Genomic DNA, 12,866 nt, shown 5'->3' on the forward strand with positions numbered 1-12,866 from the left:
CTTTGACCTTCAGGTGGTGCACCTCTGTTTTAAGCACCTGCCACAGGAAAATCGATGGACAAACACAAAATAGAACTGGGTAATTTGATAAAGTACATCTACATTCAAAGGGTTTGGGGAACTATCATGCCAGAGAAGAGGTAGAAGAACAATTATCTTAAGTTAAAAAAAGGTAATTTTATGTAAAAAGGTTGGTGTTCGAAGGGGAAACACAAGATGTGTTTTCAGGAAAAAGGGTGAAATGAGCATTCCAGGCTGTCCAGAGTTTGCTGCCCCATGGTCGGGGAAGAACAGACTTGTATATGGAGGGTTGACACTAAAGTGTGTGCCTGTGTTTGTGTCGGGGTGAAACCAAGGTCTCAGCTCCGAGTCTTCTGGAAAGCAGAGTTGGTTAGTTTTGTCTTGTATTGAGTCCTACACAAACTACATCTCCCTGTAGTGGCCAGCCAGAGGAAAAATCAAAACCAAAAAAAAAAAAAAAAAACAGGCTTGTAGATGGACGGAGCCGTTGGTCTTTAGATGATACCATATTGGGCCAGTTCGTGCAGCTCCAAGTGATTGAAGGCTTCCCAGGGGCAGATGACGGTGATGTCTGAAAACAAAGCACAGTCATTATTGCCATAATTTCTACCTTACATTTGAATAGTTTTGAGCTAGAGCCCAGTAGAATGTTTCGATATTAGGTGGTTCCATGGGTAAATGATGGCGTTGATTTCTCTTTAGAGATATGGGCTGGTACCTTGCTGGTACAACGGAGCTGTTGCTTCAGCTGAGAAGATACTTGAGCAAGGAGATAAGAGCGCTTGGTGTCCAGAATAAGGAAACTATACATGAAGAATATAATAGTTTATTGAAGGTAAAACATGTAAAGATAGATCCAATGCATTTTGGGGGAATTACCTCCTCCTTCTTCAGGGCTGTTCGTACATTCAAACGTAGATGGGTAGGCTCCGTGGTTGTACCTAATTTTCTTATGAAAACTGCATCCCACAAGCAGTCATCCGCTTTCGTAAGAAAGTTAGGTACAATCGTGGAGCCTACCCATCTCTGTTAGAATGTGCCAACAGCCCTGAAGAAGGGGGGGGGAGGAAATTCCCCTGAAACATGTTGGCTCTATCTGTACATGTTTTATTTCCAATAAACTATTATGTTCTTCATCCAAGAGTTTCCTTATTCTGGACACCGGGTTCTCCTCTCTCTTTACTCAAGTACCTTAGATTTGAAGGCACATATGGCCATACACTGGTGGTCCTTCTAGTATTTTGGGTTGGATTTACATCAGCAGAGCACGTAGGCCCAAAAAATACCTCTGTGATAGGATTATCCCTTTTACACCAAACCTTTTCCTCTATTACTGGTACTAACCTTGCTTAGAATATTGCAACAGTATGTAAGCTGATGTGAGATAATTGGATTTCTACCGATTCTATGCTGGTCTTCCACACTTATTGGTAAAACTTGGCTTGTCTAAAAGGGTTGTGGTATTGAATAGTTTAAGATATTAAGGTAAGATAAAATGTTAATAGTAATTGTGTTCTTGTAAAAGCACCCAGTAACTTTTATTGCCATTACAGTGTTAATCTGGTTGAAACAAAAGACACAAGTCCATCCAGTTCAACCAACAGAATTATGGGCTTGGTTATGGTTTAGGTTAGGGTGGAGGGCTACTAAATAGAGGTAAGGTTGGCTTAAGAATATGGGAATATGTTTTGGTTTAGGGTTAGGGCTATGGTACCTTACTTTTTATGTTCTGGTTATTGCTGCATCAAAACACTGCATGTGCTATAAGCCCCAGGCCTTATAGCACATATAGATTTAGGACGCAGCAATAACCAAAACATAAAAATAACTTTTACCATAACCCTAAATCGCAATGTATCCCCTACTGCTAAACCAACCTCTAACCTTACTTCTAAACCAGCTATTCTTAGCTGTGGTTCCTCTAGAAGTTGCTTGGGATTACTGGTGCTGTGGTTGATTTGCCCTCCCATTTGATGGTGCATGCATATATCCAGGACCAACACCATTTGACAAATTCAGCAACAGGACACTAATTGTCTTTTAAGCTGTAATACAGGGTGGCGTTCTGATCATCAATGTAAGAGGAATTTTCCCATTAATTTCAGATAAACTGGATTTAGTTAGGATTCCTCAAGACCTGAAAATTATTTTAGGGATTCCTCTGAGGTAAAATAATTGAGAAAGGCTGCTCTAAACATCAACCTTTGACCTAACTCCAAACCCTTAACCCAAGCCCTAAACCTACCCCAAATTGTCAACCCAACCCCCTAGTTTTACCTCTAATCCTTAATTTTCAATCAACCTTTAACCTTCCCTCTAATCCTCAACCCAAACCTTATACCTAATGTTAACCCTCAACATAACCCCTGATTGTCAACCCAACCCTTAACCTTACTGCTCTAACCCTTAATCTTCAACCTAACTATTAACCTTCAGCCGAAACCTTATGCCTACTACTAACGCTTAACGTAAACCATAATTGTCAAACCACCCTTTAACATTAACTTTTATCTTTTAACCTGTAACCTAACTCTAAACTCTCAATCCTAATGCTTACCTTCAGTTTTCAACTCAGCCCTTAACCTTATTTCTAATCTTTAACCCAGATCCTCAATTTAAATCTATAATCTTAGCCCTTTAACCTACCCCCTAACCATCAACCCAACCCCTAACCTTACTTATAATCCTAAACTATCAGCCCAACTCCTTACCATAAACCTAAATTTTAACCCTTATGCTATCCCTCAAGCTAATCTCTGGTTCCCAACGCAACCACCAACATTGCTCAACCCAACTGCTTACTTTAAACCTATAATCAGCTTTTATGCTAGCCCCCAACCTAACCATCCACCCAACCCCTAACCTTACCTCTAATCCTTTACTCTCAACCCAACGCCTTACCTTAAAACTAAATCTCAAGCCTTATGCTATTCTTCAACCTAACCCCTTATCATCAACCCAACTCCTAACTTTACCTCCAATTCTTAACCCTCAAACCACCTTCTTACCTTAAACCTATAATCTTAATCCTTATGCTAACCCCCCAACCTACCCATCAACCCAACCCCTAACCTTACCTTTAATCTTTAACCCTCAAACCAACTCCTTACCTTAAACCTAAATCTTAAGCCTTATGCTATCCCTCAACCCAACCCCTTATCATCCACCTAACCCCTAACTTTTCCTCCAATTCTTAACCCTCAAATCACCTTCTTACCTTTTTTAAACCTACAATCTTAACCCAGCTCATTGACTTAAACTATGATCTTAACCCTTATGCTAACCCTCAACTGAACCCGGCCCTAACCTTACTTTTAATCATTTACCCTCAACCCAACTCTTTACCTTAAACTTAAATGTTAACCTTTATGCTATCCCTCAACCTAAAACCTTATCTTCAACCCAACCCCTAAGCTTACCTCCAATTCTTAACCCTCAACCAAACTTCTTACCTTAAACTTATATCCAACCCTTATGCTAACCATCAACCCAAACCCTAACCTTACCTCTAATCCTTAACCCTCAACCCAACTCCTTACCTAAATCCTAACGCCTATGCTATCCCTCAACCTAACTTCTTATCAACACGACCCCTCCATCCTTATCTCTAATCTGTAAAACTGAACCCAACTTCTTACCTTATACCTATTTATTAACCCTTATGTTATCCTTCAACCTAACCCCTAATCGTCAACCTAAAGTTAACCTTACCTCTAATTCTTACCATCAGCCTAAACTGTAACCATAACCTTCAACCCAAAACTATCTATCTAGTTTTTAATGTATCCATATTTTTAACAGAGGTGATAATATTTTTCTGGACAGGATGATGTAAAATTTGAAATCACAGATATGGTTACCTGTTCCTAGACCCTCCATACCGGGAATGTCATCACCAAATCTGTAACAGAAAAATAACAATACTAAGAAGTGGAAAAAGCAGCTTTATATGAGGTAGGGCTGGCAGAAACCAATCTTTCCATCTTTTGAACATTTTTTTACCCCAATACAATAAGAGAAAAGGCTTTGAATGTTGTAAGTCTGAGATTTTAGAGGGTAGACTAAAGAGGAATGTGGCTGGGTTGGTGTAGGACTTAATCTGCTACACGTTTTAACATGAGTTAAAAGGATCCTAACAAAAGCATACAGGTTTGTGCCATGACATTGGTTGGTCACGCCTATCCAGAGCTGCTAATGGACATGAGATTGTTGCCCAGCCTGGCCTACTGTGCTGTCATTTTGCAACCAAATGTAGATTAGCAAATAACCCTATAAATGTTTTATTGAATTCTCACAGTCATACCCTTCTCTGATGTTGATTTTTCATGTATGTAACAAAAAATCTAGTAATTGATCTAAATGTTGTTGGCACAGGACTCTTACCCCTGCACGCCTTTCTTTGGAGGTTTACTCTTGAACTGTCGGGTCTGCCTCTGCTTGAATTTAGGTGGCCCTTTCCTGGGAGTTGCAGGTCCTCCCACTACGCGGGTGGCAGATTTAATTTCAGACTTTGCGGGCTCTAGGTTCATGGCAGCTCAGGAACCTTGTTGGCTCCGGTAGAAACTCAGTAGAGTGAAAAAAGTCAGCGGAGTGGAGATCTTTATAGAACCACCTATAGGAGGAAAAAGAAGTAATGTTATCTGAGTGGCCTCTGGATGAAAAGCTCACATATTGGCTTCACATCTGTACCTTCATCCATATAGGAATTAAGATATGTCATATGGGAAATGAACATGCTTATTTCAGGTCTCACTAAGCTGTAAGGCAATAACAAGCAGGAGGACGGAGGTCCTGATTTCTTTATATAGATCTTTATATCACTAAAGGGATTACCATCAGGAGGAAGGAGGTTCTGATTCCTCCATATAGATCTTTAAATTACAAGAGGAATCACCAGCAGGAGGAAAGAGGTCCCAATTCCTCTATGCAGATCTTTCTATCACTAAAGGGGTCATAAGCAGGAGCAAGAAGGTCCCTATTACTCTATATAGATTTTTATATCACTAGAGGGGTCACAAGCAGAAGGTCCTGATTCCTCTATAGAGATCCTAATATCGTTAGAGCGGTCACAAGAAGAAGGAAGGAGGTCCTGATTTCTCTATGTAGATCTTTATATCACTCGATGGGTCACCTGCAGGAGGAAGGAGTCCTGATTCCTCTATGTAGATCTTTATTTCACTAGAGGGATCAGCAGCAGGAGGAAAGAGGTCCCAATACCTCTATATAGATCTTTATATCACTAAAGGGGGTCACACACAAGCAGGAGCAAGAAGGTCCCTATTACTCTATATAGATCTTTATATCACTAGAAAGTTTACAAGCCGGAGGAAGGAGATCCTGATTCCTCTATATAGATCTTTCTATCACTAAAGGGGTCAACTGCAGGAGGAAGGAGGTCCTGGTTCTTATATAGATCTTATTATCACTAGAGGTTTCATAAGCAGAAGGAGGTCCTGCTTCCTCTATATAGATATTTATATCACTATAGGGATCACCAGCAGGAGTTAGGAGGTCCTGATTCCTCTATATAGATCTTTATATCACTAGAGAGATCATCTGCAGGAGGAAGGAGGTCCTGATTCCTCTACATATACAGTATCTTTATATCACTAAAGGGGTCACCAGCACGAGGAAGGAGGTCCTAATTCCTCTCTATAGATCTTTATTTAGACCTAAATTAGAATACTGTGTCCAGTTCAGGAGATCTCACTTACAAATATAGCAGATAAAATTAGTTCAGAGACAGGACCAGTGGCGGCTGGTGTGTTGAGGGCGCAGGGGCGCCGCCCCCCCATCCATGCGTCCGGCCCCCTAATCTACATGCAGGGCGCCGGACGCATGGAGTGCAGTGTTTTTTTTTTTCAATCACCTGATTAGAGCCAGAGGCTCTAATAGGGCGATGGAAAGGTTGGTCGTGGGCGCAGAGGGGTGCGTCCCGAGCCCACCCATTGTGTGACAATAGCGAATGAAAATTCGCTATTGTCACACCGATCTTCCTCCTGGCCAATCAGGAAGCCGGTCTTATACCGGCTTCCTGATTGGCCTCATGGCAAACCCCATGCCATTGGCTGAGGAGGAGGCGGGAGCGGGAGGACCAGAGAAGACGCGCCGCCGGAGTGAGAAGAAGCCGCCCGCCGGAGTGAGAAGAAGCCGTCGCCGGAGTGAGAAGAAGCCGCCCGCCGTAGTGAGAAGAAGCCGTCGCCGGAGTGAGAAGAAGCCGCCTGCCGGCAGTCCGGGACCTGCTCCAGGTAAGTGCACTGGTCTCGGGGGGTGGCACACTGCATTGAAGGGGGCACGCACGCTGAACTCTGCATTGAAGGGGGCACAGCACAGTTGCATTGAAGGGGGCACGCATGCTGAACTCTGCATTGTGGGGGCACAGCACAGTGTTCATTGCACTGAAGGGGGCACAGCACAGTGTTCATTGCATTGAAGGGGGCACGCACGCTGAACTCTGCATTGAAGGGGGCCCGGCACAGTGTTCATTGCATTGAAGGGGGTACGCACGCTGATTTCTGCATTGAAGGGGGCATGTACGCTGGTCACTACATTGAAGGGGGCATCTACGCTGGTCTCTGCATTGAAGGGGGAATGTAGGCTGGTCTCTGCATTGAAAGGGGGCATGTACGCTGGTCACTGCATTAAAAGGGTGCATGTACGCTGGTCTCTGCATTGAAAGGGGGCATATACCATCTCCTGTACCATGACCTGTGACATGCCTGTACCATGACCTGTGACATGCCTGTACCATGACCTGTGACATGCCTGTACCATGACCTGTGACATGCCTGTACCATGACCTGTGCCATGCCTATACCATATCTGTGCCATGCCTATACCATGACCTGTGCCATGCCCTTACCATGACCTGTCCCATGCCTATACTATCTCCTGTACCATGACCTGTGCCATGCCTGTACCATCACCTGTGCCATGCCTATACCATCACCTGTGCCATGCCTGTACCAGGACCTCAAAGTCACGCAATTTTTTACCGAGTTTTTTGACGCGAAGCAATACCTATTACATTTTTCTTTTTGCGCCCCCCCCCCCCCAAAAATTTTGAGCACCAGCCGCCACTGGACAGGACAGTACCTTCACTATAAAGTTGAGGATCAAGGACACGGGGCATGATCTCCTACTACCAGAAGAAAATTCAACATTAAACGTGACCTTAGAAAGTATTATTTTACCGAAACAGTAGTTGATGCCTTGGAAAAGACTTCATCGGAATTAGAAAGTCAATCAACAGTAAATTAATTGAAACAATCTTGGGATAATCTCAGGTCTAACCTCAGATAGAGATATTAAAAAACAAGGGCAGACTAGATGGCCTCCTTGGTCTTTTTTATGCTATCACACCTCTATGTTGCTATCCTTTATTAATCTGACTTCTATAAACTACAATTAAATGAATGGTGTAATATGACTGCTATGCTTTAATGCACTTTCAATATCATGATTGCTTTTTGTTTTGCTGCATGAAATAACTCAGATTATATAGAGCATTTGGCATTTTTAATTAACAAGTATTTCCTTCCTGTAGTTGCTCTCCCTGTAATGACCCATTTTTCAGGTTGCAGTTTCTGCGGAAAGGCGGTAATCTCTGCTGACCTGGGTTTTAAACTCGGCTCACACTTGATCCTCTTATGCCAAGGACGCTAAGAGGTAATTATAAGAGCGTGATGTGTGCCGGAAGAGGGAAAGTTCAGGAAGATGACAGGCTTATAGACCCACTTGGAAACATTTTTTAGACCCACTTGGAAACATTTTTTAAAGAACTCTACAGTGTCGTGACGGTTTAGGCTTTAATTTTAAAAAAATTAATAAAAAATAGAATTTTAAAAAAAAAGAAAACGCTTACACAATGCAGACTTTAAAAGTATACATTTAAAAAATCTACGTTAGTAAATATAGAATAAAATTAAGTGTTCTTTTATATCGTGTTACACACCTTTTTTGTTATTTCTTTCTTAAGGGCAAAATAATTAGAAGGGTAGTCTGCAAAAATAAATGATGGGGGTTTTGTGTCCCATTTTGGCTTTTATTGAACCTGCACTACAAGAATGAGAGTGGATTCAAACTCAAATCAAGTTCCTTACTTCTGCAAACAACCCCTCCCACCAAACTAAATGATGGTCTTTATTGATGTAGCACTGCCCCCTTATGGACTGCTGGATTTTCACACTTTCGGGTCCCCCTGGGTTACTGTAATGGTGCTGGTGGCTGAGCCTGACGTGCAGAGGTAGCCTCGTGGGATCTGGTACAACAGGAACACGGACGGGTCACACTGGTGGTAGACACGGGCTAGTCTGAGGTGCGGAGTCTAAGTGCTAGCTGGTTTTCACTAGAGCCCCTGGTGGTGGGGATAGACTGCGCTGCAAGCTAACACCAGGTCGCGGTCCCCAGGGTTGCCCCACCAGGAGGTGAACACGTCCAGAATCAGAAGCAGATAAGCCGACAAGGATAAGGCAGGAGAGTGGTCACAGGAACGAGCCAAGGTCAGGGCGGGCAGCAAGCAGACGAAGTAGTGGACAAGCCGGGAGGTCGATCAGGAAGTCAACAGGAAACAGCAGGTTCAGGATCAGGAAGTACAGGTAAAGCTGCAGACAAGACAGCAATGGCTCAGTGCTGCTGTGGTGTTTAAATAGGCCAGCCTTTTGCCAATTAGTGCAATTAGTCTGCACTAAGTTAACTCTTAACTGGCAGATTCATGACAGCACTTCAGTGTACACAGGGAGTGTTCCTAACATTGCCCCCCCCTTAAGGGCAACCTCCGGGTGCCCAATAGGTTTTTCTTTTGTGGGTGACTGCGAAAGAAAGCATAGATCAGTTCTTTAGCATGGATATTCCGTTCCGGTTCCCAGGAATTTTCTTCCAGGCCGTAACCTTTCCACTTTATGAGAAACTGTAATTGACCTCTCCTCCTCCTGCAATCCAAAATAGCTTCCACCTCATATTCTTCCTCCCCATCGACAATCACAGGTTCGGGTGGTTCCGAGCTTCTGCCCGGGAAGGAGTTAGGGACTGTAGGTTTTAACAAGAAAACATGAAACACCGGATGAATTCTAAGAGAATCAGGTAAGTGTAATTCATATGAGACCTCGTTGAGTTTCCTCTTGACCGGGAAGGGTCCAATAAACTTGGGTGCCAATTTCTTTGAGGGACAGGCTAGGCGGAGGTTGCATGTAGATAGCCATACCTGGTCACCTGGTTGAAGGATTAGTTCCCCTCTCCTCTTCCTGTCAAAAATCTTTTTAGAGGCTGCTTGTGCCCTTATTATAGCATCCTGCAGCAGTTTACAATTGCGGTTGAGGAAGCTAATGATATCCTGTACTGCTCTGCGGCCTTGCTGGAGTGCATGAAGAGCAGCTTCCACTGTGGAAGTGCGCTGTGGATCATCGTATAATTGAGCCATGGCACCAAAAAAGGAAGACAAGGAGTCTAGGTGTGGGCTGCACTCTTCAAGAAGTCGGTGTGCCCAGGACTGGGGTTCATCCAAGAGTAGGGAGATGACAAATCCAACCTTGGTGGCTTCCAAGGAGAAAGTCCGGGGCTGCAGTGAGAAATAAAATTCGCATGCGTTACGGAACACCCTAAATTTGTCCCGATCTCCTGAAAATCGCTCTGGTGTAGGAACCCTGGGTTCAGGTGGTAGCATCACCACTGTGGGTCCTGAGACCGAACCTGTTGGTGTCGTGGAAGTTGGGGGTACCAAAGAAACAGGAGGGATCCCCGGGTTAGTCACAGAGTGCATGCGTTCCTCCAAGTGCACATAGCTGTCCTGGAGCGACTTGACTGTTTGCGACAATGCTGCCAAGTGTTGGCAGATCTCGTCCAGAGGAGAGGCCCCTCTTGCAGGCTCCGACATGGCTGTCTTGTACTGTAATGGTGCTGGTGGCTGAGCCTGACGTGCAGAGGTAGCCTCGTGGGATCTGGTACAACAGGAACACTGACGGGTCACACTGGTGGTAGACACGGGCTAGTCTGAGGTGCGGAGTCTAAGTGCTAGCTGGTTTTCACTAGAGCCCCTGGTGGTGGGGATAGACTGCGCTGCAAGCTAACACCAGGTCGCGGTCCCCAGGGTTGCCCCACCAGGAGGTGAACACGTCCAGAATCAGAAGCAGATAAGCCGACAAGGATAAGGCAGGAGAGTGGTCACAGGAACGAGCCAAGGTCAGGGCGGGCAGCAAGCAGACGAAGTAGTGGACAAGCCGGGAGGTCGATCAGGAAGTCAACAGGAAACAGCAGGTTCAGGATCAGGAAGTACAGGTAAAGCTGCAGACAAGGCAGCAATGGCTCAGTGCTGCTGTGGTGTTTAAATAGGCCAGCCTTTTGCCAATTAGTGCAATTAGTCTGCACTAAGTTAACTCTTAACTGGCAGATTCATGACAGCACTTCAGTGTACACAGGGAGTGTTCCTAACAGTTACCATTAGCAACTTTGGCATTCAAGTCTATCACTTTACTTCTTTGCTCAGACAATAATTAGTCCAGGGGTATGTTGTTGTTTTGTGTTTTATTTTAAAAATTAGGGATGGGAGAAGGGATTAGTGGGATACTCCAGATTAACTATGCACAAAGTTTGGAGGACATCTATCCATTGATACAGCCAGGCTGTTGATCCACCTTGCCACTAGGTGGATTTAAGATTAAGTCTCTTTCCAGATGACTTGATGAACTTCTAGTATCCTCTTTCTTGACCACTGAATATCCTTCTTCCGGGGTGGCCCCCCTCAGGTCAGGCCCCATGACACAATCCCCTGTACTCACGATACTGTTTTTCTAGGGTCTCCAGTGTCTCCCCCTCAGTCAGCTTTCCTGGACCTCCGGGTTCAGCTCCATTCCTCTGGCCCTCAGGACGACCTCCTGATGCCACGTGCCACTGCTACAGAGGAGGAGGCAGCTGCCACTAATAATAATATTGCCAATGATAAAACACAAAACATTTAACACCACTTCCTAGTGTGCTTCAAGGCTGAGGTTGCCCAACCTTTGGGTCATGATAGGTTACCATTATGTATTTTTGTGGGGGGTTTAGTACATTGTAAGCAATACATTGTCAATACAGCATGGTAGAATAGAGAGAAAGGCGCTAAAGCTGCACTTATAAATAAAAGAACAAAGGGCATCTAATGCAATGTAAAAATGGAAAGGGGGGGGGTAGGAGGGGGAAATGGATCAGATGAGTTAGGCCCCATTCACACTGGGGCGATCCGACTTCCCGGGGCGACCTCTGAGGTAGCGGTGCGAGCAACGCGCCGCGACCTCGGAGCGGCCATCAAGGACTTTATAACATTGAAGTCTATGACGGTCACTCCGGGTCGCCCCAAAGAAGCTCCGGACCCTTTTTCTAAGTCGGAGCGACTTGTGTCGCTCCTATTAGAACGGGTCCGCAGCTTCCCTATGGAAGGCGACCTACGGCGACCTGTGAGGCGACCAGGTCACCTCACAGGTCGCCCCAGTGTGAACGGGGACTGAATGAATATGTTTATATTTACTATCATAATTGCATTTCCAAAAAAGCTCTGCCAGGACCAGTGTGGCCCCTTCCTGAACCAATAAAAGCATTGCAAGAGCTACAAGTCATCTGCCCTGATCCAACAAAGCCATGCCATGGTTTGGTCGGGCACTATTCCTCCCACTGATACCAACAAGCCACTGCCTCACTGCCAGAGTTATTTAGAATTATTGGTTAAGAATTAGTTAAAAAATATTCAATTAATACATTAATTATTAATCAGAATTAATAGAGTTGTGCATACTTGCCTGTCTCTGGGCCGTGCGACAGATTCATGTACATGTTGCAATAATGTATTCCAATCTGATCCAACTCTAACAAAACTATGTAGTCGTAGAAGAACAAGTCCACACAAATAAAGCTGAACTTCAGGTATAGATTTGATTGCATAGTTACACTCTTCCAGCTTGGACCAATATAAGTCTGCCTTTGCCATAACTGTGGTACTGCTGCGGAAGAAAAGAATCACTGTAGTAATCGCCTCTACTACAGTAATGGCTGCTGTCTTCCAGATGCGAACACCTGCACTCTGCTGCATAGTGACCGCAGGGGTTCGCTCTCTCAGCATGGGTACCATTCACAGAACACCTTGTGATTTTCTGATTGTACGGGGTGAAGAGGCAGGGTGGGACAAGAAATAGGCCCGGGCATTTTAGACTGAGCAGCAATTTGGCATCTTTGCACACTGATTAGCTGCAGTGGCGGCTGGTGCTCAAAATTTTTTGGGGGGGGCGCAAAAAGAAAAATGTAATAGGTATTGCTTCGCGGTAAAAAAATTGCGTGACTTTGAGATCATGGTACAGGCATGGCACAGGTGATGGTATAGGCATGGCACAGGTGATGGTACAGGCATGGCACAGGTGATGGTATAGGCATGGCACAGGTGATGGTATAGGCATGGCACAGGTGATGGTACAGGCATGGCACAGGTGATGGTATAGGCATGGTACAGGCATGGCACAGGTGATGGTATAGGCATGACACAGGTGATGGTATAGGCGTGGCACAGTTGATGGTATAGGCGGCATGGCACAGGTGATGGTATAGGCGGCATGGCACAGGTGATGGTATAGGCGGCATGGTACAGGTGATGGTATAGGCGGCATGGCACAGGTGATGGTATAGGCGGCATGGTACAGGTGATGGTATAGGCGGCATGGTACAGGTGATGGTATAGGCGGCATGGCACAGGTGATGGTATAGGCGGCATGGCACAGGTGATGGTATAGGCGGCATGGTACAGGTGATGGTATAGGCGGAATGGCACAGGTGATGGTATAGGCGGCATGGTACAGGTGATGGTATAGGCAGCATGGTACAGGTGA

At 44.9% G+C, this 12,866-nt stretch overlaps 1 protein-coding gene across 1 annotated transcript in view; it reads right to left on the minus strand.

Annotated features, from left to right (window-relative positions):
- Positions 1-220: 220 nt before the first annotated feature.
- PDE6G (phosphodiesterase 6G) overlaps positions 221-12,866 on the minus strand; it is a 38,558-nt gene continuing 25,912 nt past the window's right edge. Inside the window, exons 2-4 of the mRNA XM_082271823.1 lie at positions 4,405-4,633; positions 3,882-3,922; positions 221-592 (exon numbers count right to left, since the gene is read on the minus strand). Coding sequence (XP_082127949.1) covers positions 516-592; positions 3,882-3,922; positions 4,405-4,550 — 264 coding nt within the window. The 5' untranslated portion in view covers positions 4,551-4,633 and the 3' untranslated portion in view covers positions 221-515. The remainder of the gene's footprint in view (positions 593-3,881; positions 3,923-4,404; positions 4,634-12,866) is intronic.

Source organism: Pelophylax lessonae (genome assembly GCF_965119305.1).
Source record: "Pelophylax lessonae genome assembly, chromosome: 11".
NCBI classification, from domain to species: domain Eukaryota; kingdom Metazoa; phylum Chordata; class Amphibia; order Anura; family Ranidae; genus Pelophylax; species Pelophylax lessonae.